Source organism: Mus pahari, chromosome 11 (genome assembly GCF_900095145.1).
Source record: "Mus pahari chromosome 11, PAHARI_EIJ_v1.1, whole genome shotgun sequence".
Lineage (NCBI taxonomy): Eukaryota > Metazoa > Chordata > Mammalia > Rodentia > Muridae > Mus > Mus pahari.
Window position 1 is genome coordinate 55,062,305 of NC_034600.1, and position 22,452 is coordinate 55,084,756.

Here is a 22,452-nt window from a genome sequence, read left to right on the forward strand (position 1 = left end):
TTCTTATCTGACAAAAACCAGTTTTTAATAGTAACTTTTTCCAATGTACTGAATACAATATAAGTATGCAGATATAAAATAGCATGGAGGACTACTTTTAAAACTTGAGTTTTGAGAAGATATATATGTATATTTACTGAACTTCAATAATTAACAGAGAATATTAAAAATAATTCAACAGCATTTTGGAGAGTATAAGTACAAGAATACAAATAAATAGAACTTTTAACACATACATATGAATTTATGTTTATATAAGACCTAAGTTGTTTTATAAGACTAGCTATGGGCTGGTGAGATGGCTCAGTGGGTAAGAGCACCCGACTGCTCTTCCAAAGGTCCGGAGTTCAAATCCCAGCAACCACATGGTGGCTCATAACCATCCATAACAAGATCTGACGTCCTCTTCTGGAGTGTCTTGAAGACAGCTATAGTGTACTTACATATAATAAATAAATAAATCTTTAAAAAAATAAAAAGACTAGCTATTAGCCATATATTTTCACTTAAGATTCATTTTAATTGTTAAAACAATTACTAGTCCTAAATCTGCCAAATACAACTGGAAACACATCTTTTACTACATGCAAAACATATGATATAGAAAATAATAAAACTAAAAAGTTATATCACTGAGAAAAGGTAAATGATAGGGGACTAACCAAACAGTCTGATTTTGCCATCATACTTTAATCTAGCATCCTCCTCTCCAGGTGTTAACAGCACACATGGAACTTAAAAGCTAGCAGACAACGAAGTAAGATGGAACGGGGAAGCTATATCATGGGCATACTCAGAAGCATGGAACAGGTATATAGTAACCTGCGCTAGAACTTACAGTGTAGCCCAGGGTTGCCTGAACACGCGTGGGGAATTATTAGCATGTGTTTTATTTTACTTTTTAAAGATAAATCTTGCTTTTTGCAACTTCAATTAACAAAACTGTCTTCAGGCTTTTGATTCTAGTGATTTATGTCATCAACCACGGGAGAAAAAGAATTATAGTCTTCTGAAATATAATGATGAATGTATACTAACACAAATCTACTGTTTGATAGATTGTGATGTAGTGCATTTTATGTCTGTCTGATTCTATTTTTAACTCAGAAGATTTCTGAGTTCACTGCCTATGAACTGAACCTCTAGTTCTTAGTATTTTGTGGATTCTGTATATTCAATTTATTTGCCAAACTTCTTGATTATGTTTTAAAAGTCATTATTAGTTACTTTAAAAGGAGAATTTCTAGATTCTCTGATAATATCCACCAATGGGATATAACACTTAAGGAGACCAGTGAAAAATCACTGTAATGGAATAAATCATGAAAACATTGTTTAAGTTTGTAATGCTTATTTTATATATTTATTTTATATACCACAGACAGAAGGAGCAGCTCATTCCAATTTAAAGCTAACCAACTGCAATGAAAATGTACTTTGGGGTTGAAAATGTCTCAAGAGGAAGAACGCTTGCCTAGAATGTAAGAGGCCATGAGCTTGAGCTCCAGGGTCCCTAAGCATATCATCTGTTCTTTCTGTTATAGAGAAGTCAAATCCATAGTTACCACTACATTGTTTTCCCAAGTTCCAAATACCCTTTCAGAAAATAGTATATATGAAGCCTTTTGCATCAACACCTATGGAAAAAACTCTTAGAATACGTTTATAGAATCCCTTTAAAACATTGCCACGAAATTTTTAATCCTGCCACAGAGCATACAAGACAATTACTACATTAACCAACAGAATCTCTTATTAAGCTTAACCTTTAAACCTTTATGACAACACCAGAAGTGTAAGACTTCTATATTTTCAAGGCAACAGACTTTGTAAATGTCATTAAAATAGTAACTTACAAACTTCAGAACGAAGATAATTAATCCCAGGCATCTGGGATTTTGTTAAATCTGTGGCTCATTCTTTTACACACACACACACACACACACACACACACACACACACACACACACACACACACACATCAAACAAACAAAAAGCTCAACACATATTTTGGAAATAAACATTAGCAGGTGGACCTTTAAGGAATTAAAAAGAACACTTAAACGTTTTACGGGTAATTAACATCATTCTAATTTCCCTTTTGTTATAAAAACAAATTTTTAGAAAATAGGTTATTGCATATAAGGTGTATTACAGCGAGACCTTACTTTTTCTAGCATAAAAATATCTTGCAAGTATGGGTTTTATTTTTAAATAACAACAGCAACAATAATGATAAAAACCATTTTAATTGTCGAGTGAGTTTCTGGTGTTCATAACGTATGTATCTTCCCATGCACTGTCTCTCCTGTATTCTATTTTCCCTTACATTTTTTCTTCCCTTCATCTTTTCTTTTCTTTTTTTTTTTTAGATTTTTTTCATTTATATTTCAAATACTATCCCCTTTCCTAGTTTCCTCTCCAAAAATCCCCTGTTCCCTTTCCTGTCCCCCTGCTCCCCAACTCACCCACTCCTGCTTCCTGGCCCTGGCATTTCCCCTATACTGGGGCATAGAACCTTCCCAGGACCAAGAGCCTCTCTTCCCATTGAGGACCGACTAGGCCATCCTCTGCTACATATACAGCTAGAGCCATGAGTCCCACCATGTGTTTTCTTTGATTGGTGGTTTAGTCCCAAGGAGCTCTGGGGGTATGGGTTGGTTCATATTATTGTTCCTCCTATAGGGTTGCAGACCCCTTCAGCTCCTTGGGTACTTCCTCTAGCTCCTTTATTGGAGACCCTGTGATCCATCCAATGGATGACTGTGAGCATCCACTTCTGTATTTGCTAGGCACTGGCAGAGCCTCTCAGGAGACAACTTTATTAGGGTCCTGTCAAGTTTTAAGTTAACCCTCTCTCCCTTTTCTGTCCACCCCTCTTCTCCCTGACACTGGCCTCAAACTTTTCATCTTCCTGCCTCACCTGCTGAGATTACAGTTATGAATCTGAATCCAGATCTGAATCAAACCAGGTCTGAATTTTTCATCTTTTGAAAAATACTATACTTTTTATATAAAGCTAGCAAAAATATATCATTGTTGCAGGGAGTTAGGATACAGGAAGAGCACGAATTTGCTGGTTTCAGAGTCTGACTCATTCTCTTGAAGGTTTATCCCTGTAAAGAGGCTCTGAACGTGGACAGCTCACCTCTGTCCATTTCTGTTGTGTCTTCACTATATCATGACCTTCAGCTGTATAGTCCTTTATGTACAGCCCATATGTAAAGAGTAATTTTACTACTCAGGAAACTGAGTACCTTTAATTGCTCTTCAGAATCAGGTATTTTAACAGTAGCTATCAGAATCCACCATACTTCTGAAGAAAATATATACAAAGGGTAATTTTGAAACCATGTCACCTAATTGTGAATATTTTGAAAATAAGACCAACTCTCTTAAAAACTCCAGCTTCTCAGGCTTTAAAAACAAACAAACAATTGTAATAGTTACTAAAACTATTTTAAGTAAAACCTAAAACCACTTAGATCAGAGTACACAGTAGCCACTGGGACAAACGACGACGCTCACCTAAACAGCGGCACAAGCCAGGCAGCTCACTGTTTTACTCTTCTCTCAGAAATCACTAATTTCAAAACTAGCAGGTGATATAGATTGACTATCCCTTATCTGTACTGCTTGGGACTGAAGCATTTCTGATTTTGAATTTTTCAGACTTTGAAATAGTTTCATGTACTTTACTAGCTGAACATCTTGAATCTCAAAATATAAAATTCAAAATGCTCTGGAACCTGTAAATTTGATGTTTAATAAGTCTTATATGTGGGAACATTCTAGAATGTTGGGGAGTGGAAATCAAAGATAACCTATACTTTACTACAGGGCTACAGTCTGAGTATCATAACAATATGCAAAATGGTAGGAAGCTTGGCTATTTCTTACATTTGCTGATACGGAAAACAGACCTAGGCAAAAGATAAACCAAGGAACAAAAAGAAAGCAGGGATATTCAGCACATGAAAAACTGATACAAATCTGGTATGTCATCCTAGAAGCAAAATAAAATCTTTAAAATCAATGTATACAATCGTAATTGATGATAACAATTACAGATGATACAAGTATGAGCAAGACAGATTGAAAGAAACACTTTTTGGAATGGTGTATACATATAACATTAGATTGCAACTAGTCTTTTATAGTGTATATTTTTATGAATATCCAAAGAAAGCACATAAATACCCAGAAGGCAGAAAAAGGGTTTTGCCTATGTGTAGAAGAACCAGGTAATATTATAAAAGTATAATCTAGATAAAATGTCTATTTTGTTTAATTTACAGTTATCAGCTTTATTCTCACTTATAAGTTAGTCTGTTTTTTTTTTTTTGACAGAAATCTTGCTGCATAACAAATAAATGTCATAGCCAACAGTGCAGATACCAGAAAGGGCACACAAAATTACATCAGACAAGTAGTTCTGTGTTGCTTGTTTCCAGTGATATAACAAAAGTTCTCAGAGCCATATTCTAGAATACGTTCCAAGTTAAAGTTTAGGATTTAGTCTTAAAATCAAAATAATGGTAAGAAATGATAAATTAATTTTAAGTGATTATTATGTCTTTTCAGGGCTCACTTGACAAAATTATCACTTCAGAGAATAACACTTTTATTTATAATCTTACCTACAACCCTGGAATACCATAATAATTTTAGGTAGAATTGGTATCAGAAAACAACTTAAAAATGGCAACTGCAACATGAAGGTAGTAAGAGCGACCTGGTCCTTAGTCACAGGATATACATGAACCATCATTAAAACGATGCACTAGCTTTATCCTCTTGAGTTTAAGTTACATTTGTTTTAGCCACATAATCAGATTATGGAAAAAACTATTTAGAGAACTCAAAGTAAAATACATATTACAATTTTCTGGAGGAATAGTAAATTGTAATTGCTTTGTTTTACTCTCCCAAAGAAGTTAAGAATATAAAGTAAGTGTATTAATAGGTGAATCCCACCTAGTATAACTACCTTTATTTTCATTCAACTTCTAAAAAAAATATGTGTTTGGATGTTTTGCTTGCATGGTATATCTGTGTACCACAAGTCTGCCAAAGTCAGAAGTGGGCAACAGATCCCCTGGCACTAGAGTTATGGAGGTTGTGAGCTGCATTTGGGTACTGGGCTCTGCAAGAGCAAGTGAGCTTACCTGCTGAGTCCTTCTCCAGCTCCTTCTATTCGTGCGTGTGTGTTGTGTGTGTGTGTGTGTGTGTGTGTTGTGTGTGTTCACAAGTGTACAGGTGCCTGCAGCAGAGAGAAGAGGGCACTGGGCCCCCTAGAGCTGTAGTGTTACAGGCATTTATGCTGCTAAGAAGCAAACCCCAGACCTCTGACAGAACAGAATTTGCTCTTATCCACGGACTCATTCCGCCCCTCATTTCACTTTGAAAAATACAATCTCTGTTTTCAACAAATGTGATAGTATAAAAATACAGAAAAGGTAACACAAGTGTTTGCCCTTTTTTTCTGTTTTTTGATCCTGTCAACAAATACAAAAAAATCATTTATATAATCCCCCAGAACAGAATCTGTCATAACAAAGATTAAATGTCACACAGAAATTAAGTTCTCTACACTATTACTATTTTTGGTCAGCCAATAACAACTTTTTGTTGCAAGATTGTCACAGTAATCACAGATTTTGTGTAGATCAATATTATCAAGAAGCACTTAATAATATTACATGCACACAATTTTATAAAGTCAGAGAGTATAAATAAATAAATAAATAAATACCAAAGCCAGACTCTAATTCTCTAACTAGGAAAAAGAACTTACAGCTTCTATTTAAGATTTATACTGCAAACGTTATCATATGATAATTTATAAATATATACCATTTGTTCTCAACAATGTTAAAAATTCATCATGACAGGAAAAATAACATGAATCTTCAGCATATTTCATAGAATAGAATACAGTTATTTAGTCAGGGACCTGTCATATAGCAGATTGGTAAAAATGACCTCCATTCAGTATCAAGAAATAAAATTAAAACACAAAGCATGCTTTAAGTTTGGATAATCAAATTTGCACAAACATTTGTAAAGACATCAAATTCTTAAATTTATATACTGTATTTGTAATTTTAGCAACTCGTGTATCTTGCTTAAAACCTTTAAGGGATTTTTGCCCCTAGCATTTACCAAAGGTACTAGAGACTGACTTGTGTTTCATTATGAAGGATGAAGTAAGCCTACATACAAGTTAATAGCACAGGTAGGTATACCTTCAAACTGGGCCCTACTGTTCACTTAGCTGATAAAAGGGAACACTTAATTGTATTCGTTCACTATCTTTGATTCTTAGGGTTTGTTATTTAATATTAGCTTAAAACTTTCCAAATTTTACTATAAAAATCTTTGTATTATCAAAACAGAAGATTTAAACAAAATGAAATATGCGATTGTTTAATAAGCATATATGTAGGTTCTCAGATATAGTCACTTTGTATTATTATTTTATTTTATGAGTTATAATCTTTTGAGACGGGCCTTCACTCTGTAGCCCAGGCTGGCAGCAAACTCATAAAGTACAGCCTAGCTTTCAACTTGCAGCAATCCTCTGGCTTCTGCCTCTCAATAGTGAAATTACAGCTATCAACCATCACTCTTGTGTGTACCTGCCTTAAAACATTAATTCAACTAGTAATGAACCTTATTTTAGCAGAAAAAAAATTGATGGTATGTAATTCTGTTAGCATAACTTAGAGAAAATGAGTGTAATATGGAAACAATGCTTTTAGTCTAAAAGTACAAATAAAGTCACGTAGTTCAAAATTGATAATATATGGTACTGAATTATCAAATCTGATATAGATGCTTCAGCTAGTGAATGGAATTCATACATGAAAAAAGACGTAGGGATTAATACACATGTGCCCAGATGCTGAAGTAGTAAAGAGAGATCCCTTACCTTTATCTTGAACTTCCTTTGAGAAGCGCTCCCTTTCAATGGCTGATTCTCTCTCTATCCGTTCAATTTCTGCCAATGCGTCCAATTCAACTTCGTCATATATCGGCCCCTGTTGTGATACCTGTTGCTGATTCTGTACTACAGAAGTCTGTGGCTGTTTTGTAGCAACTGAAGTGTTCTGCTGTAAAACAGGCACTTGATTTGCTGGAAGGAATGCTGTTTGTTCTTGCTGCGACAAACACTGAGCAGCATTAAGTGGGCGGTTTACGTCCTGTGGAGTAATGGGTGTTTTTGAAGTCTGTCCTGGATACTGCACATTAAAAGGAATATCATTTTCTGAAACATTGCTATTTTCCATACCAGATAGCATATCGTCTTGCTGGTCCATATCTGAAGATCTTACACGAGAAAGTCTTAATGTAAGTTTAGTGGAGTCCTTGGTTGGAGAGCTAATTATATCATACATTGCAGCTTTCTCGTTCTGGTCTTTTTCATCCTTGCCTAATTTAATTTTCTTTTGCTTTTTTTGTTTTCTTTCTGGAGAATCTAGTAAGATATCTGGAGGAACATCTCGAGGTGATGAACAAGGTAAAGACTGAGACTGTAGAATTAAAGGTGGTCTTGATCCTACAAAAACAATGCAGCAGAATAAATGGTTGTGCCACCTCACATATTAAGTGCTAACACAGTTAAACTGAATCAAATATTAAGAAATCATCTAGTCCAAGGTACTTTGGAACTGTAGCTTGAACTACACAAGACACTTCATATCCCATCACTTCGCTTAATTTTCAAGAAAGACTCATACTCCCCTGGCTGGCCCTGAACTTGCTAGGAAACCAACAATGACTTACAACTCCTGATAGTGCCATCAGCTCTCTAATGCTGCAACCACCTGTATGTACCATCATACTTGACTAATTCTTTTATTTTTAAGAACATTCTTAAGCATTACTGTCAAAATTTTGCTAAAAAGGAACATTTTTACAGAAGTTCAGAAAAATTTACAAAGTTAAATAGCTAGCAAGCAAGAAAACATAAGCATCAGATTTTTTTTTGTCTGAATTTTTACATAGTACTATACTTTTATACATAAAGTTTATGTGGTAAATTATATATAACTTAGATTGTAACTATTTTACCTTAAAATCAAATTAATGTGACTGACAACAAACTAATATTTTAAGATTAGTTGGAAAGTAACCTGATAAGGTAAAATTTAGGCTTCAGATATATAATGTATTTATGATACTATTTATGCTATTTCCATTTGAAGTTTTTTAAAACCATTTATCTATCTATCTATCTATCAAACTACCATCTATCTTCCCTTAAGTGTCAGAGGAAAAGAGGGCTCATTATTTATATTAACTGCTGCTTTGTTATCCCTTCCTGGAAGTCATAAATAACTTCTCACATTGACAAAACAATGATAACTAACTGTGATGGCTAAAGAGAGCTATCTAACTTGCAAGTTGTTTTCTGTTCTAGAAGCTACGTTTTTAAACCGTTCAAAATGTATACATTCACTGAACTAAAAATACCATACACTTCAGCTTTCTTACTCAATTTTTAAAAAATCATTCTTGACTAATTTCATGTTTTTCTTTCTTTTCTCCTTTGTTTTCTCTGTAGGGAATCTAGCAAAAAAATCATGACGAAAGTTCAGCTTTACCATATGGGGCAGAATAGCCCTTATTAGAAATTCACAAGGAATGATACATTATTAACTGTCTTACAAGTTACTGCTGTTTTTCTATAGACGGGGTTTTATATAATGTGGGCTAGCCTGGAGCTCATAGAGATCCACATGTCTCTGCTCCCAAGTGTTGTGATTAAAGGTCAAAAGGTTAAAAAAGTACAGTAAGGACACTGATTTCTTTTTTTTTTTCTTTAGGACACTGATTTCTAATGACAGAAATCTTGAAAAGGAAGTAAATATGAAAGAGGTTACAGAAACGCGTTAAAATTGAAACCAAATGTCAATAAAAAGAGCAGGAGAAAAGCTGGCCAGGCCAACATGAAGTAAACTCTTTTTCAGGAGGTGTACAGTTGAGTCTCATTAAACAGTTCAAACATTTAAGAGAGGTTAAGATAGCTATTGGATTTATTTAGCGAGAATGAAACTGTATAAGAATACTTTAAGAGTTTACTGGGATTTAACAAATATAAATGTGAAAACTTTATAAATAAAGTGTAACTGATTTAAATATCCATATACTTGGTCTAGATCTGCTTGAAATTTGAAACACAGAGAAGGAAACTCTAGTTCCAATACCTTTAGGCGTTCCATCACTTCCAGCAGGTGAACACACTGGTTGCGGAGACCGTAAGGGAAAGGATGCAGCATTCCTCATGGCTGAAGAATCGCCATCCTAAGATTAAAATATACATTTTCTATCTTGAATGCTAGGAGACGCTTTACTGAAATCTTAAAGATAACTAATAAGAGACATAAATTACTGACAGGTAAAGTGTTGAAATTCAATAGTCTAATTCTTCTGCACTTTCCTGTTTTCTTCATGGTATATCTTAGAAGAATTGAAATTGTATCCAAAAGAATCAACAGCCTATGCATGGCAATGAATAAAGAAAACTGGTATTATGAGCATGCTCCATTTGGGTTTGCTTTTTATAAAAGGAGAGGTGAAGAGTACCCTAGGAGGCCATAAATGTCTGAGGGTAGTGTCCAGTCATCTGTTATTTTTAGATATAGTCAATTTACATAGAAGTGCTGTGACATCCACAATTAAGAAAATTTCCAATATTTAGTGAGAAAACATTCAATATGAGGAAGGGGGAAGTTGAACATAGAGTAAAAAAGCCAAATACTAGCAAATAAAAGTGCTGCTTGAGGTAAATTTTTGGTGTAAGCACTATTAAATTCAAACTGAAATTTAATCCTGCTCTATGGATTAAGCTTTGTGGGAAACAGGAGATGTGGTGTTCATACCTAAGTTTCTCCGAATCTAGTTTAATTCTCAAGGTAGAATAGATATCCTTCACCTGTGATATGAAAATGCTGGGCTACAAGACAGATCTCAGGCATTACCGCATTTAGAACTAGCACGTTACATACATCACTACTTAGCCTGTGCACCATGTGTAGGTAGTCGTCACTTGAGCCATGTCTAGGGTTATCAGCATGATGGTTAGCTGAGTTGCCAGATAATGGACCAGAAACTTTGTTATCATGGATGTTTCTCAAGCCACCAGCAACAATAGGACTTGAGACCGATGCTGGAATAAAAATTTTTTAAAATATGAAAATTAACTAGAGAAACTCTCAGAAATTAATTACAAGAATATTTTAAACATACAAAAGTTATAAAGAATATAATGAACACTTATATATTGATCCTTGACTATACAGCAAATATGAATCCAGCATGGGCTACTTAAGAGCCCACCTCAACAAACCAAAACCAAACCAATCACAGACACTGCAGATCCATTTGGTTTTCCTCTCTTTATTTTATAGGAAAGAATAATTTATCTTCAGACCACTCTATTTCTGCATTAATATCTTTATACTTTTACTGTAGGTAAATATCTAAATTATATATACGTACTGTTTTGAATATAGTGTTCTAAATGGTCTGTTTATAAATCCCTTTATAACTGATATTTCTTCTTCTTTCTAACAGGGCCTCATGTGACCCAGGATGGCCTCAAACTTGCTATGTAGCTGAGGGTTTTCTTGAGCTTCTGTTATTCATTCCTTTATCCCCTGAATGCTGGGATTCCAAGCTTGTGCCACCTAGTTTTATGCAGTGTTACGGACAAAATCCAGGGCTTCATGATTTCTAGGCATAAGACTTCCTTTCTAATTAGGCATTATGCTATCTATGGTTTTTCCATTTCATACATATGAAGTCTTAAGATCATTTGTTTTAAATAAACAATTACATACATTCTGCTGTATAATGTACACAATGTACTTATTCATTGTTATATGGAAATGGTTAGATTATTATAAATAATATATCATAACAGTGGGTATCACTGTTTATGATATATAAATGAGGTATTTTTTATAAATGTGCCTATAACTTAAAGACTTAGACCAGAAAATAAGATTACTAGTTTCAAACATTAGTAAGTCTTTCTGAATGCTACCAAATAAACTTACAATTACACAATGTCCCTCAATTCGTCAGTAGTATGTGAAAAATCTCACTGCTTTATATACTTATTTGCAATTTTTGTTACTGAGGGTAAAAAATATTCTTAATAGTTATTTTAGTTTACATTTGTTAATACGTATCAAAGCCAAGATTCTTTCATGTATATTGTCACTCATATTCCCTACTTACCAAAGTTATAGAAAAGTTTTCTATATCTTTTTGAAAGTTTTATAAAAATAAAAAACAACTCATTTTTAAGTATATTATAGGAAAGTGACCCAAGTAAGCTTTCTTTCCAACTGTTGTAGCACAGTTAATTAAATAAATTCCCCTATTATAATATACTATTATATACTATATATATAATAATATTATTATTCCTATTAAGATGTGTATGAAGTATCCATATGCTTTTCTGTGTCTGTACTTATAGTACAACTTTGTTTCTAGTTAGATTGAGCTATACAATTCTACTTTAAAAAAATTATTCTATCCAAAAACAGAGGCCAGCTGAATGTGGTAATATATGCCTTTAATTCTAGAACTTGAGAGGCAGAGGCAGCCAGCTCTTTGTGAGTTGGAGGCCAATCTGGTCTACAGAGTGACAGGACAGCTATGGCTACTGAGAGAGATCCTGTCTGCACTCCTTCCTTTACTCACACCTCAAAAGAAAAAAAAAAAAAATCAGAAAACAAAACAGAACACTCAAAACAGGACATGCACGAATAGACAATGACCAAGATGACTAAATAAGACATTCTTACAAACTTCTTTTAAGGTGTCATCTTTTGAGTGAAAATTAAAACTATTACAGTATTCTGATAATCAGTATTAAAAATCTTAAAAGCAGATGATCTCTTTATAACATAATGAAAAACAGGGTCGGGCTGGTGAGATGGCTCAGTGGGTAAGAGCACCCGACTGCTCTCCCGAAGGTCCAGAGTTCAAATCCCAGCAACCACATGGTGGCTCACAACCATCCGTAACAAGATCCGACTCCCGGAGTGTCTGAAGACAGCTACAGTGTACTTACATATAATAAATAAATAAATCTTAAAAAAAAAAAAAAAAGAAAAACAGGGTCTTAGTAGTATTAACCCCCAATACTTAGTAATTACAAAGTTAAAAATACATACTATGCTTAGATCAGTGAACATGAGATGGAGCCACCAAAAAGCTACAAATAAGTGGACTACTGGGCCTAGTGTAGTTCCAGATGTGATACATGAAAAAGTATACATTACTTATGGAATGTTCTTACAAAAATATATATAACAAATCCTTTAAACATATTTCCAGCTGGTAGAAAATATAAGGAATATGAGAACAAATTGAGCTATGTTGTAAGAAAACAGTGAAGTCTAGACAATGAGATTTATTTCACATAGTCAGTAGAGCCTGCTATGTCCCACCACACATAAATAAGGAGCAAACCTCGTTGCACAGTCTTATAATCCTCCTCAGGAGGAAGGCAAGTTCAAGGCTTGCTTGGGAAACAGAGCAAGTTTGCTGCCAGTTTGGGTAGCTTAAATTCTGACTCAAAATAACAACAATAGTCTAGAAGTCAGTGGTAGAGTGTTTGCTTAGCACATATGAGACCCATACACTGAACCACCAGCATCACAGAAAACAGAGCAAAATTAGTATATTGAAGGAAAAAGGGCACCACACCCGCTTTAGACTGAGAGCTGAAAGATCTGGGTGTGTCCTGAAGACTGTCAATGCCTGCACCCAAAGGTCAGGGATTTGAGGCCAGCCTGACCTACACTTTAACAAGTTATCTCAAAGAGGGGAAATTCAAGAGATAAAAAACAAAAAACAACCAAACCAGAAAAACCCAAACAAACTCAAAAGTACAAGCATTCAAGAATTATATCTTGAAAAAAAATTACTTATGTTAGAGACATATTTATGACAAATAAAGTTGGTGAAGCTGAAATATACTGTGTATTAGATGATGTTAGAAATTAATTTCTTAGAAGTAAAATAATCTAGTGAACACTGATTTAAAGAGAAAAAGCAATGGATGGGCAGTGCTGACGCAAACCTTTAACCCCAGCACTTGGGAGGCAGAGGCAGGCGATCTCTGAGTTTGATGCTAGGTTGGTCTACAGAATGAGTTCTAGGACAGCCAAGGCTATGTAGAGAAATCATGTCTTGATAAAACAACAACAATCAAACAACAGCGAAGGGAGGGGGGGAGGGAGGGAGGGAGGGAGGGAGGGAAGAACGGGGAGAAAGGGAGAGAAAGAGAGAAAGAAAGTTCTTTCTAGGAAAATGCTGGTAAAGGGGCTCATTGGACATGGTGAATTTTTTTCTGCATTGTTAAAATTTTAATATGAAGTTGAAGAATGTTTTCAATGTTATGTTTCTCATACTCTCAATTTCCCTATCTCCAATTCTTTCCTGGTCTTCTGACTTACCATGTACTCTGTGTTGAGTATTATTGAGGGAGCGCTAACCCCTCAGTGATGTTTTTAGTTTGTCTGGTGCCTGAACATTCTCAGGAATAACTCATTTTCTTTTAATTCATTTTGAAAAATGAATGTTTTGCTCAACATGGGGGAGTTTCTAGCACCCAGCACACCCAGCATCATGTGAGTATTTATGAACACAAAGTGATGTGCTTTCCTATATACACTTCTACGTATATAGCTGTTTATATGTTAAAAGTTCTCTTTGGGTTTTTGTCCTCTGACTTACTACTTTTATGGGACACAAAATCAAACATGTTTGTCCTTTATCTTTTCTTGAAATTTTATGTTTTTGAAATAGATGTATGAGAATTTTTACTGCTAATAAATTTAATAGTCATGAAACAGTATAATCTTTAAAAGATAAAAGATCCCTGAAGCAAGAATATCCCTCTGGGCTAGAGATGGCTCTGTAGTTAAGGTCACTGGCTGCTCTTGCCGAGGACCTGGGTTCAATCCCCAGCACCTACATGGCAACTCATAACTATCTGTAATTCCAGTTCCATGGAAATCTGATGCCCCTTCTGGCTTCTGTGGTCTCTCCACTCATATGGTGCACAGATACACATATAAGTAAAAATCCGGGCAAAACATACAATAAAATGATAGAAGATAAGAAATATAAACATATAATATTGAGCACTGGCAATAACCTGAAATTAGTAATCCAATTCAGAATATTTTGTATCAAAACTTTTTTTTTACTATAAAATGACTACCTAACTAAAATGTTTTCATAAATATAATTAAAATGCTACTGTAAGAAAATTAAGAGTCCTTAATTCCATAACAAAATATAACTACATAGTAACCTAATCAAAGTTCCATAGACAGTGCCCTATTTGCCCCATTGATAAGTCAACAAAAATAAATGGAATGTGTTTGAAATGATATAAGCCACAGTTAATTTGACAATGTGCACAATATATTATTCTAGTTTATGCTTAAAAATATTTTTAAAATTCACATGCTTGGAATTATAGTTATTAGGTATATTCAATAGTTAATATACTAATTTAGGTAATTAGTAACTGTCTTACCTTGCTGCATCTGTGGATGTGTTGTGTAACTTGAAGGATGGGAATATGGCATGTATCCTGCAGGACTCTGTGGGGCATATGGACTAGGCACTGGGCTATTTTGTTGTGGCATAAATCTGTTCCCAGAGCTTGTCTGTGGTGGCACAAACCGGCTAAAATACAAACCACAAATGAAGTATATCAGAAAAAAAAAAAATCAACATGCTACTTCTTAAAATTTAAATGAGACAAAATTCTTTGAACTCCAATTTACATATAATAAAATCTATACAAACAGAAAAACAGCAAAATAACATAAATTATTAACATTCATAAGAGTCACATCAAATAACTAAAATTTTACTTAACTACATAAAACCCACCATTGTACTTCGGGATACCAATATATTTCTCTTTAAATAAACTGTCTTCCAAATTTTGTTATTTACAGCAGACTTACATCAAACATGGTAGTGTGTGTGTGTGTGTGTGTGTGTGTGTGTGTGTGTGTGTGTGTGTTGGTGGTAGTGCTGCTGTGAATTAACCCATTAAACCCAGGGCTTTGTGCATATTAGGCAAGCACTCTGCCAGGGAACTGCATTACCAACCCAAACACATCATTTATTTTAGCAAACGCTTTTTCTATGTAAAATTCAATTAACATATGGTAGCTCCTTTAGTTAGTAATCATAGTAATTCCACATGCAACATTTTAAAGTGAATGTCCAAAAGATTTAGTAAGCATAGAACTACTTATTTATATATAATTCATGAATATTTAAATGTATGTGATTGCTATTCACAGAAGCATATTCATTTACCACAGATTATTTAATAAATAACATATATATAAGTATATATTTACCTGGAGGGGCTATGTGAGATAGTGGTTTGTTGGTAATTGGAAGATGCAGGACTACTGTGCATGGAATTCTGAGAAAGTTTATACTGAGACATCATCATTCCTGCACAAAAGATAAAAAACATTAAATATTATTTTCTTTTTACTATAAAGACTCAACTCGTTCTTTTTAAAATGTTTAAAAGTTCTGTTCTTCCAGAATGGTTTTGTTTGGGGCGGGGGGGGGGGAAGCAATATATAGCTACTAAGGAAACTAAATTTCAAGTACAATCAATTTTATAAAAATAAAATTTTAATACCACTAGTCTAATACTGAAATAAGAAATGATGTCAATGATATTTGTAGAACTAGGAATTGACACAGGACATCATATACACTAGGCAGATGCTCTAACATGGAGCTAATATCCCCAAACTCGCATCCATATTCTGGCATCATTAAAATGAAATTTTAAATCACTTCACCTAGCTATTGCCAAAATACTATATGCTTTCTTTAATATATGACTCTGTTTTATTATTGTTATTATACAGAAATCTCTCCTTTCTCTCTCTCGCTCTCTCTCTCTCTCTCTCTCTCTCTCTCTCTCTCTCTCTCTCTCTCTCTCAGCTCTACACACACACACACACAATATATGTATGTGTTTATTTATTTATTTTTTGTTTTTTTTGAGACAGGGTTTCTCTGTATAACCCTGGCTGTCCTGGAACTCACTCACTCTGTAGACCAGGTTGTCCGCAAATTTAGAAATTCGCCTGCTTCTGCCTCCCAAGTGCTGGGATTAAAGGTGTGTGCTACCACTGCTAGGCCAGAAATATATTTTAACAAATACTTCCCCTATGCTTAGGAACTTAATTTCACAACATTGTTTAGAAACATACCTAAGTTTTATAATTAATTTATCTATGTACCAAAATTGAGTTCTTGCAAATTATCCAAAATTCTATTAACAAAGCATGATGTTCTTATTTCTTCCAAAATAACTTTTTTGCTATTTAGTGTTTCAATAGTAAATGAAAACATGAGATTAGAATCCACAAAATCTGTAAGATGCTGGCTGTGGCCACACACTTAAGGTTACAGTAAAAGGGGGTGGAGACAGGTGAGTTCCTGAAATATGGTAATCAGCTGGTCTAGGCTGGCTAATGAGCTTCAAGATCAGTTAGAGATTCTGTCTCAAAATGTGAACAATGAAGAGTGATCATTGTGATACACACACATGCATGCCCACATATGCACAAACCCACAATACAACACACATCCACACAAATTAACCTTTAAGTATTTAAGCCTTTTCTTCTGTGGAGTCATAAACATCTAAGGTAGGAAATGAAGAATAGTATATACTTTTAACTAACTACCGAGCCATTTCTCCAGTTTGCCACTTCTGTAACCGGCTAATGTGGTATTCTCTTTTAACTCCAGCGCTCTCAGAGTGCACAGCTTTATTTCCTTTCACTACTGCTATTGTCTTCTATTGTACTCTACTTTATTGGTCCTAGGTTTGATTCCCAGCACCCACATGGCAGTTTACAACTGTCCCCAACTCCAGTTTCAGGGGATCTGACACCCTCACATAGGCATTCATGGAAGCAAAACACCAATGCACATGGAATAAAAATAAATTTAAAAAATTTACTTCCAAATCTTTGATGATTTTCTAAAAGCAAAATTTCTAAAGTTCACTTAATACATTTTAAGATACCTTTTTTTAAAACTTTCAAAGTTTTGTTTAATTTCATATTAAACCACAAGAATATTATTATTTTCTCACTTGTGGCTTGATTTAAAATATGAAGAGACATTTGTAAGTGAGAAACCAGATAGTTAAACTAAATTTAATCATGTATCAAACAAGTTCTGATACAGGGTTCACAAACATGCACTATAAAAAGGAACCTCACCACTCTGTACATATCTGTTCTGCATGCTTTTCTCCCTGAAAACATTCGGACTCCTTGCCAGGACGGCCTGCAACAAGACGGGTATATCGCCTTCGGGATCATCACTGCCAAGGTTATCTTTCAGTTCTCTGGGATTGAAGAAAAAATAATCATAACCATGCTTGATTTCTTAAGATTCACAGAATAAAAATGTGCGACTTCAGTAGGCCTAAGGTACACTTTCAAAGATGCAACCCCTAGAAGAAATGAAATTACCAAGAAATACCTACACAGCACCCCACACTTTATTTTTCTAGGGGGTGGGGAAAGGGATGCTGGAACCATAATTTTATGGAACTATGAGTTTATTTAAAGTTGTTCATGTTAATTTTAGGAAAGCAAACAAGCAGAGTCTATTACATACTACTCACTAATGAAAACCACAGAAGTGACAGTGATGTTGAATTGCTTTTGACTTGGAATATATTGATTTTCCCTCATGTTTGAAGATGAATGAGTGTGACTGTCACAGAATTGTTCTTCCAATGAAATATGCAATGTTGCCATACTAAGGAGACATACAGGTTATGTGATTTTCCTATCTTATACAGGTAATCATCTAAATAATTAGCAAATTAAATTAGACATGCCTATTTGGAAACAAATAGTGTCTTCAGTTTTACATTCTCAATCCAAATACTATGCCCAACCCTGCCTAGCTTCTGAGATCAGAAGGCATTGGGAGTATTCACAGTAGCATAGTAGCAGGCTCTACTTTCTAAATATCACTTTTCTCTGTGCTCCTTCAACATGGTGGAATTTGAGAAGTGATGTCTGTAAGTTTTCTTCTGACATCCACACTCACTCACCCTGGCAGGTACATGGGCAAGAATGCATGTATGCACAAAAACTATTTGGATCTAACAGCAAAGACCTAAAATATAACATCCAAACAGTAAAGTTCAGTAAATTCCAGGGGATAATCTTAAAGGAACTTCCTATAAAATAAATCCTAATTTTTATGTGCCTTTTTCCTACCTCTTTAAATATTCTGAAAAAAAAAAAAAAAAAACTACAGAGTATGTATGAACAAAAGCAACTGTATAATATCTAGACAGTGAAATTTCTTTTTTTTTGGTTTTTCCGAGACAGACAGTGAAATTTCTAGAGGGATTAAAATATGAACATTGTACTTCCTTGTGGTTGTAAACAACCAATTCTTAATTTTTCCATCAGAAAAGCCACATTTAATAAGTAGTTCAACTGAGTCAACTTGAAAATTGCCCCACAAATATGTACTGTACCTAATATGGTTCTTTTCTCTAAGTAATGAATCTTTAAGTTTGAAAAATTAGTAAAGAATAGAAGGGTGTATAAATACTATTTAATAGCCGGGAGTGGTAGCGCACGCCTTTAATCCCAGCACTCCAGAGGCAGGTGGATTTCTGAGTTCGAGGTCAGCCTGGACTACGAAGTGAGTTCCAGGACAGCCAGGGCTATGCAGAGAAACCTGGTCTCGAAAAACCAAAAAAAAAAAAAAAAAACCCAAAAAAACTATTTAATGATAGGTTATAATGGGAGAAAAGTGATAGATCTAAATTGAGAAAAAATTATTATTATCTATTTATGTGATGTGCACGTGTGCATGTACAGATGTGGAGATCAGAGAATAACTCTGTGTTAGTTCTCTGCTTTCATCTTTATATGGAGTCTGGAAACTGAACTTAAGTCATCAGGCTTGAGTAGCATACACTGAGCCATCTCCCCAGACCCAGATTTTACTTTCAAATTCATTTTTGTGTTGTTAAACCTGTAAAGTATGCATTGCTTCTATAGTGACAAACATATCAAGTGCAATCTTATTGTTTAGTTCAATTCTATTTTAAAAGTCTACTATATGAAAAAACACACCTATGCTCAAGTAAAAACGAATCTTACTTTCCATGGAGTTAAATTTTGAGTTCTTGTTATACTCAGCATGTTCCAATGTCTAGAAATTTCAATTACTCTAACAGTATTAGAAAAGGAGAGGTAAGTTTTGTGAGCAAATTTAAATCTCTGTGCAGATGAGATCAAGATCATTTCCACAAGTGGAAACGATCTGCAAAGACACACACGAGTCAATACTTGTGTCACAGATGACTACGGCCTTCCTAAATCTCTTTAATGTACATTTAAACTGGCTATACTCTCGCCTGGTTAAGGACATTTTCTTGTCTTTACTTTTTGAGACAGAGTTTCACTAAGTAGCCTTGGCTGATCTGTACTCATTAGGTAGACCAGGTTGGCCTAGGATTCAGAGAGCTCTGCTCACCTCTGCTTCCTGAGTGCTAGGATTAATGGTATGCATGTGTCAGGAACTACTGGATGGACAGACAGTATGAACTAGAATGATGGCTCCTATGTAATCCTAGTCCTTGTGTGGTTGAGACAGGAGAAGGACGGTGGGTCTTAGGCCAGGCTGGGTTATAAAGGTGAGGCTATAGCTGTACTAGCAGAGTGTCTACCAATCATACATGAAATCTGCATCTGACTCCCAGCACCACATAGCTCAGCATGGTGGCACACATACCAGCACTCAAGAACTGGTAGCAGAAGAGAAGTTCCAGAATCTTATCAGCTGCAGAGCAAGGTCAAAGCCAGCCTGCGATACCCTGTCACAACAGCAATAAAACAATACAAACAGAACCCCCAAAAGGATGAATCTGAAAGTTGTGGAAGTAACTTAAAAGGAAACACTGGTCTTTCTTCATAAGACCAAACATTTTACTGTTAGATGTAAAGTTGATTGTACTTACATGTGATCTGTTGATACCTGGTTGAGACTATGGACAAGCTGTGAAACCAAATTGTCATCCCTACAGGCCAAAAGGCAGTTCACCTCTTCTGCTATTCGTGAATTAAAGAGGAGGCTCTTTGTAGTTGTAGCAGGTAAAGGAGATGGAAGAGGCAGCTGGTTCAGGACTATTTAGAATAAAGCAGAATATTAGAAATTAAGTGACTGCGAGAAGCCTTTATATACACGTCTGTGTTTTATAAGACTAAAAATAAGTTGTAAGTTTCATGACTGATGACTGAAAAACATTACTTTTACTCTGAAAAAATCTGAATCAACAAGAAACCACTCTTTCCAAAACACCAGAGGCCAGTACAGACTTTATTACTAGTAATTACTTAGCTGATTTATATTCATGCTTTAATTTTCATTTAAAATTTTTTTTAATTAACTAAATAAAGCATGACCTTGAGACATAAGGTTAGAAAGTAGCTTATCTACAAGATCAGTAGTACTCTTAGACATAAGTCAAAAACAATACCTGACTCTACATTACACTGATATGCAATACATTTTTAAAAGCTTAAGAATATAGAAACGAATAGCTCACAGTAGTGGAATACTCAGAGTACAACATTCCTGAAGAACAATAAAAAATTCTTGTCATAAATTCCTAAATAGTTCTCTTTTTTCTCCCATTCTACTCTAAACAGCAAACAAGAAAAAAAATGAGTATTTTGTGGCTTAAATCCCACTGTTTAATATAAGTAGACTTAATAGGAATTGTTTACTTGCCAAAAGGTTAAGAAACCCAACTAAAGCCGGGCGTGGTGGCGCACGCCTTTAATCCCAGCACTCGGGAGGCAGAGGCAGGCGGATTTTTGAGTTCGAGGCCAGCCTGGTCTACAGAGTGAGTTCCAGGACAGCCAGGGCTACTCAGAGAAACCCTGTCTCAAAAAAACCAAAAAAAAAAAAAAAAGAAATCCAACTAAAATATAAGTATCATGTTTTGGGGTTAATTTCTAGTCAACCCCATAGTATAATTACCATACTTCACAGGGTTTACCAGGAAGATAAGCATTAAAAATGTGAGGTATACCAGAGATAAAAGGCAGTAAAAATAAAGGGAAGTCTAGCAGCATATATAATTTTCCATCCATACAGGTTGTGTTTTTGCCTTAAAACAAGTAATAAAAACTAAAACATGTTTCGAAGTCTCCCTGCAGAGTTAGGATAATCCAACCACCTACTTTCTAGTGATACAAATTTCTATACGCAACTGAAAATACACAAAAACAAAACCCAGGGAGGGATTCTGAGCACAGTTGAAAACAGTTCTAGAAGCTACATAAGTTATTTTTTCATAGATTATTGCAAAGTTCCATATCTTACACACTGCTATAAGAAAAAGGTATTTATGTTTTCATTTTGTTTTTTCTTTTCTGGCCTTTCCTTTTTCTCTATTCTTATACTAAAAGGAGGATGACATAAGGACAAATACTTGGGCAGACTCTGTGCCACTACTTAAGGAAAAGAATAGTTATGTATCTACCAAAATATGAACCCTTAAAAATTCTATTAACTAAGTTTCTAAGTATTGATGATAATTTTTAATACCTTAGCGTTCAGAGTAAAGTGGGCTCTCATAGTGATGACCTGTTAACAAATTCTAACTGACAATTCAACCTGATATTAAAAAATCAGTACCACTACAATTTAGGTAATGTGAGCTATCAAATTCTCATTCTTGGAGGACACTTTCAGGTACTGTTTTTGTAAATGCTTTCTAAAAAAAAAAAAACCAAAAAACTATTTTTGTTTATTAACCCATGTTTCTTTATTTAGTTTTGGCATCTCTTAAAGCTTTGTATCATTTTTCTAAAGTCCTTATTTATTTTTAAGGTCTTTAAAAATTATCACATTATCATTTCTTTAGGAGTTCACAGAAGGATGAAGAAATTAATTTATGTATTAGGTGGAAACATTAATTTTGCTACTCCCCCTCACACCAACCAAATACATATTTTCTGTTATATGTGACATTAAAGGTAATTTTTTGTTTCTAAAAATGAATATTAGCAAGAAAAGAATTTAGAAAAATTATCCAAACTTACGGTCCGTAAGACTAGCAATCCCCGCAAGAGTAGTTATGGGGACATGGGGCATATCCCCATTCATCCTGAAGTTCTGGAATGGTGTTGTCTATGAAAGTATTTAGTTCAGGTGCCAGCTGTCATTACTTTCCATTTCCCAAACTCTGCAACACACACAAAAAGAAAACCATATAATTATTTGTAGAACTATGTCAAATATGAGTAGCAGAGAGATACTTAATCATTTAGAAATAAAATTCTTAGCTTCTATTTGTTCAATGTG

At 34.6% G+C, this 22,452-nt stretch overlaps 1 protein-coding gene across 2 annotated transcripts in view; it reads right to left on the reverse strand.

The window, feature by feature from the left end:
• The window catches only part of Nipbl (NIPBL cohesin loading factor), a 159,486-nt gene that overhangs the window by 65,192 nt on the left and 71,842 nt on the right, over positions 1-22,452 (reverse strand). For both annotated transcript variants that reach the window (XM_021208299.1, XM_029543956.1), the window contains exons 2-9: positions 22,191-22,333; positions 20,099-20,264; positions 17,322-17,449; positions 15,420-15,519; positions 14,576-14,727; positions 10,014-10,174; positions 9,213-9,309; positions 6,935-7,561 (exon numbers count right to left, since the gene is read on the reverse strand). In XM_021208299.1, coding sequence (XP_021063958.1) covers positions 6,935-7,561; positions 9,213-9,309; positions 10,014-10,174; positions 14,576-14,727; positions 15,420-15,519; positions 17,322-17,449; positions 20,099-20,264; positions 22,191-22,254 — 1,495 coding nt within the window. In that variant the 5' untranslated portion in view covers positions 22,255-22,333. The remainder of the gene's footprint in view (positions 1-6,934; positions 7,562-9,212; positions 9,310-10,013; positions 10,175-14,575; positions 14,728-15,419; positions 15,520-17,321; positions 17,450-20,098; positions 20,265-22,190; positions 22,334-22,452) is intronic.